We start from the raw sequence: 5532 nt of genomic DNA, 5'->3' as shown, positions 1-5532 counted from the left end.
GTGAGGGGGAGGGACTCCCCTGAGACTCCAAGTGAAGGGCAGAGTATAAATCCAATCTCTTCTTCTTACTCAGTTTGCCGGCTGTGTGAGTGGAACCTGATTCCAGCAATTTCAGCAGACCACAAGGTTCATAGTGTAAGATTCGCTTCATTTAATATATTATTTTGGCAATCTTCGATGGTGTTTTCTACTAGTGGAATTTGTATATTTGGGACCAATGAATTCAGGCTGCTTCCGAGGGGTCCTCTGGTTTCTGATTTCTTCCGAAAGGCTTAAACTCTCGGGGCCAATGGGAGCGCAGCTGGACTCCAGGATGAAGAGCCGAAAGAGCAGCTCCCCTCCCCGGGACTTCCACTGCCCCCCCTGCCCCGTCTTCGCTGCATACTTGTGCGAGGGGCTTGGCCTGGCCATGGGGCTCCCCGCCCAAACTGCTTCTGGACATAATCGGGCCCCCTCCAGAACTATTTAAACGCACGTGGGATGCTTCGCCTCACCCGCGATCCACTGCAGCCAGTGCCCCTCCCACACCGCTGGAGAGACGAGGCTGCCCTCTGAAGTGCCCTCTCACCCCTTGGGGTCGTCCTGGTCTTCCTGCCTCGAGAGGGGGCCATCTGACTCTCTCCCGCCCTGTCCCCTTCTGGCAAGGGGTGAGATTGTTTCCCCCCGGGGTGCGGGGAGGGCATCGCTCTGTGCCTGGAATCCTCTAAAAAAAAACAACCAGCAAGGCACTTACCTGCACCCTGAGGAACCCGCACATCATCTGGTGGACCATGCAGCTGGGCTGCGCAGACAGCCGACAGCAAACGCTGCCGTAGAGGGGCAGCCAGAAGGAGCTCTCCTCTGCAAGACAGGAGGGAGGGGGCGGGGCGGGAGTGAGCATTAGGGCAGGACCCTGCTGGTAGGGCACAGAGCTGAGCAATGGGGGTGTCACGGGTGTGGAATGAGGATGAGCCGACAGAGCCTGCAGAAACCACAGCTGGCCCCTCTGGAGCAGCAGGGGAGGACAGCTGGCAAGTGCCTGCAACAGCAGTCTTCACACCTGGCCCAGATAAGAAGGAAGAACTGCAAGCTGGAAGCTCTCCTGACTCACCCCCACGTGTGACTCGTTTAAGGCAGCGACTGCGGCAAAACTTAGCAACCAGGCGACGCGAGGCCAGGCTACAAGGGAGATGCTCAGCCAGCCCAGAGTTCTAACAGAAGCCTGGCTGATCGTGCAGCTGCCTAATTGGTAGCACCATTTACCTCCACACTCTGGGCAGTACTCTTTGTGGAAACAACAAGTCATCTTTGTGCTGCTCGCATCCACTCCGGCTTGGCTCTTGCACCTAGACCTTCGGACCCCCTGGCTTTGGACTTGGCTCTGTGTTCCTGGCTCCTGACCCCGGCTTGGCTTTTTGGACGTTGAACTGTCTTTTTGGCTCCTCACCTTGGCCTGTTCTGGACTCCCTTTGACTGGTACCCCAGCCCGTGACAGGGGGCAGGCAGGCCTCCCGGAGAAGGAAGTCAGTGGGCGCAAAGACCCCCCCCACAGGCGAGGGCACTTGGGGTCTCCTTCTCAGACAAGTGGAAGCCAACCAGCAGGCCATATGGGGAAGGCTCCTTCGGGAAGAACCACTCGGCCCAGCGTCCATGCATTTCAACGACTGCTTGCTAAGGGGAGGGATCGTGGCGCGGTGCCAGAGCAGATGGTCCCAGGTTCAATCCCCGGCACCTTCTCTTAAAAGGACCAGGGAGTAGGTGATGGGAAAGATTAAAAGGTATGCATGAAATGTTAACCCATACACTAAAGTACAGCATGTAAATGAGGAAATACAGAGTTGGTCTATGACTTGTACAAAGTTCATATCTGTCACGGCTGCTGCTGAATCTGAGCACTTGGCCCCAGCAGAAGACCTAAGTACTGCTGGGGATGAACTCCCGGCTCCTGAAAACCCTGCACCTGACAGGACTGAAGCCACAGAAGCTGCTCCAGTAACAGCTGAAGCAGAACTACGCCGGATCGATACGCCCCCTGATTTGCCCCCACCGGTGTCCCGTTTGCGGGAACAACGCTGACGAGACATGGCATCCCAGCGGCGGGATGCACGGTAAGCGCTCTTTTAGCCATGAGTACTAGCGGGAGCCGGAACACAATCAGGGCGCACTAATTGCCAACAGCCTTACGGCTATTTAGCTCTCGCACCCACACCGACTAGTTGTGCTAGCAACTAGACATTCTGGACGAAGCTCTGCACCCCACCACTCGTGTTCCTGTTCCGGCTCCTCGTTTTTGACTTCTCGGCTCGTATGATTCTGCTCCTGACCTACACCTCGGACCTTCGACTCCCTGGCTTCTGACTTCTTTGGACTCTGGCTTTAACGACTACTCTAACGGTTGGTGATTTGGACTTGGTCTCTCGGTGTTTCTGCTTGCCCGGTTTTGACTTTGGACTGCCTTTGACCTATCTTGCTCTCGCCTGGCCTGGTACCGCGTTCGTGACACTCTTATGGATTGGAACTGGTTAAGGGACAGGAAGCAGAGTGTCGGAACAAACGGTACAGTTCTTACAACAAAAGGGAGAGAGAGCAGCGAGGCCCCCCCCCCCGGACCAGGACTGGGCCCAGTGACACCTGATTTGTTCTCAAATGCTTTGGGTTTGGGACTGAGTCGTGTAGCAGCAAAGGTCTGCCCATGATTAATGCTCCCTCTAAGCTGAGGAGTCTTGTGAGCAAAAATTCTACTTTGTGAGCTAGTGGCATTAAAGCTGTGAGCAGGAGATTTGGCTGCTGCGTAAATTAGTCTGCTCTGGAGTCCTCCTTCCTGAGCCAAGTCAAAAATGAGTGAGCCGGAGGCTAAAACACTGTGAGCTAGCTCACATTAACTCAGCTTAGAGGGAACACTGCCCATGATCCCAAATTAGCCCCCCCCCCGGTGGACTCAAGGGCTGCCAGCACGGCCCAGACCACTCGGGGATTCATGGCCCATCCGGTCTGTGGGGTCCAGCATCCTTTCCCAGACAAGGCACAGAGGCAAGGTCTTCCTTTCCTGATGCTGCCTCCTGGCACAGGGGCATTCACTCCAGCTGCGGAGGGTCCCATTTGGCCACCACGCCCAGGAGCCACTGAGGGGCGCCCTTCCCACTCTGGGCCGGGACGGCTTTCAGAAACACCCTCGCCTCTACTTCGGAGCTGTGGCAACAGGGAGACAGGCTGGCCTCCCTCGCAGGGGGGAAAGGGTTCATTGGCAGGAACTCATTACCATAATAGGCCACACCCAACAGCAGGAACTCATTAGGATATTAGGCCACGCCCTGACAGCACAGCTCATTAGCATATTAGCCACTTGGACAGGCTGGGGAAGGCACAGGGAGGCACTCCAATGCCTCCCCACTCCTTCCAGGGGGCCCCCCCGGCCCACCCGCCTCGGAGTCTCCGGGGGTGTTTCCGCTCTCCAGGCCTTCCCTCTGTAGCCACACACACAGAGGTTTTGGCTGTAGTGGGCGGGGCTAACTCTGAAGCCAGCCGGAACTCCGTTCCTGTGCGTTCCTGCCCAAAAATAGTCCTGGCCTGTTCAAGGCACCTCCCGCCCCCCCCTTCCCGCCCTCCCCTGAATACCGTGGCCAGCGATGACGAGGTCGTGGGTGCGGAAGGCGTCCTGCACGTCGGCCAGGCGGAGGGTGGTGGAGGCCAGCAGCTGGTACTTGGGCCCCCTGAAAACAGAGCAGAGGCAGAGTTGGGCGAGCGCTTGGGGCGGGGGGGGAGGAGAGGGGCAGTCGTGCTGTACAGAAGGAGACCAGCAGCAGGCCGGGTACTCACGCCACGCTGGGGGCCGGCAGCAAGAGGGGGCTGCTGCCTCCGTTGCTCACGGGGCTGCCCGGCACCCCTCCGTCCAGGGCTGTGCGGACCCGTTTCCCAGACGAGCGCCCCAGAGAGCTGCTCAGGCGACTGGCTAGCTTCTTCGGGGTGTTGCCAAGGGCCGAGTCCTCCTCCAGGCCCGCACTGTACAGCTCCACCTTCAGCTCAAAGTCAGGACCCGCCTCCGTGCTGGTGGTGGTGGGGGACGAAGACGACAACAGAGAGATCAGTCTTCTTCAGCAAGAAAACGGAAAACGCGCGCCCCCCCCCCCGGCTCAGCACTGGAGAGGAAGGGGGCTGGTGCCGTTTTGGAGGGCGGGGAGGGCAGGCAAGCCTCCGGGGGGGGGCAGCTTCACAAGCATCCCCCCCCACCGCAAAAGCATCCAGGCTCCCCTGGGGGAAGCGAACGTCTCAGCGGCTCCCAGGACCAGCCGCCGTGGAATCCTTCCGGATTACCTGTCAGAGGTGGGACCGGGAGGCACCCGTCTGAGGCGGCTCCGGCCCTACCTGGCGAGTAGGCCTCAGAAGGGTGGATGCGCCAATCGGCTCCTGGGCCTTTGGCCTGAGGGCTCCTGCCAGGTCCCACCTTTAAGGTCTACGCGGGAACCCGGGGGGGGGTGAGGTGAGGCCACCCAGAGGTCCAGCAACACGGGGGACGCTCCGCTCGGTTCTGCCCTTCCTGGGAGGTGGAGGCCCTGGTGCCCGGAGGCAGGACTGGGGCGGGCTAAGATTAAGAAGCTGAGGCTGCGGCCCAACAAGACTGGGATGCTCCTGGTGGGTAGAAGGGCTGGCCCGGGATTTGAGGTGTCACCCGCTCTGGATGGGGTCCCGCTCCCCTTGAAGGAGCAGGTCTCTAAGACGGGGGTTGACTGGAGTGGGTTGTAGGGACCCCTTTGCTCCAGTCTCTTGGCCCCTCTATGCTGGCTCTCGGTCTGTTCCCAGGCATGATTTAAAAGATCCGACCACGGCGGCACGTGCCCCGGTTGCACCTATATCAGATTACTGCAAGGTGCTCCATGTGAACCGCATTTGGAGACTTCAGATGCTCTCCGGATGTTGACTGGAGTGGGTTGTAGGGACCCCTTTGCTCCAGTCTCTTGGCCCCTCTATGCTGGCTCTCGATCTGTTCCCAGGCATGATTTAAGGTCCTCCTCAAATCCTTAAAATTGCCTGACTCTTCCAGGCCCTAAAGAGGCCAGGCTGGCTACAACGAGGGCCAGGGCCTTTTCCGTGGCGGCCCCTCACTGGTGGAAGGAGCTCCCGGAGGACATCAGGGCCCTGCGGGACCTCCTGCGGTTCCGCAGAGCCTGTAAAACGGAGCTCTTCCGCCAGGCTTTCAAGTAGGGGCTGCCATCTTAACACCCTGGCCCCTGGCCCTGGCATCAACATCACCACCACCACCAACCGGACAACGGAGGTGGCCATCCAAATGGTGGAAGAAAGAACCCGTTTGTGTGAATCACTCTTTCTTCACCCACAGAGTGATGGACATGTGGAACTCACCGCCACAGGAGGGGGCGGCGGCCACAAGCACGGACGGCTTCAAGTGGGAACTGGATAAAGACAGGGAGCAGAGGTCCCTCCGTGGCCCCTATGAGCCACAAGGCATAGATAGGAAATCTCGGCCTGGGGCAAGGGATGCTCTGTCTTCTTGGTGCCTGGGGGGGGGGGGGGAAAAGGGGGGGGGGGTTGGGGGGT

At 59.2% G+C, this 5532-nt stretch overlaps 1 protein-coding gene across 2 annotated transcripts in view; it reads right to left on the bottom strand.

Moving 5' to 3' along the window:
* RTKN (rhotekin) overlaps positions 1 to 5532 on the bottom strand; it is a 19043-nt gene that overhangs the window by 6954 nt on the left and 6557 nt on the right. For both annotated transcript variants that reach the window (XM_015419785.1, XM_015419786.1), the window contains exons 5-7: positions 3796 to 4023; positions 3595 to 3689; positions 734 to 840 (exon numbers count right to left, since the gene is read on the bottom strand). In XM_015419785.1, the coding sequence (XP_015275271.1) occupies positions 734 to 840; positions 3595 to 3689; positions 3796 to 4023 (430 nt within the window). The remainder of the gene's footprint in view (positions 1 to 733; positions 841 to 3594; positions 3690 to 3795; positions 4024 to 5532) is intronic.

This window comes from Gekko japonicus, unplaced genomic scaffold (assembly GCF_001447785.1).
Source record: "Gekko japonicus isolate JY-2015 unplaced genomic scaffold, Gekko_japonicus_V1.1 scaffold2109, whole genome shotgun sequence".
In the NCBI taxonomy this organism is placed as follows: Eukaryota; Metazoa; Chordata; class Lepidosauria; order Squamata; family Gekkonidae; genus Gekko; species Gekko japonicus.
The sequence above is the reverse complement of the archived record's forward strand: the minus strand, read 5'-3'. Positions and strand labels throughout refer to the sequence as shown.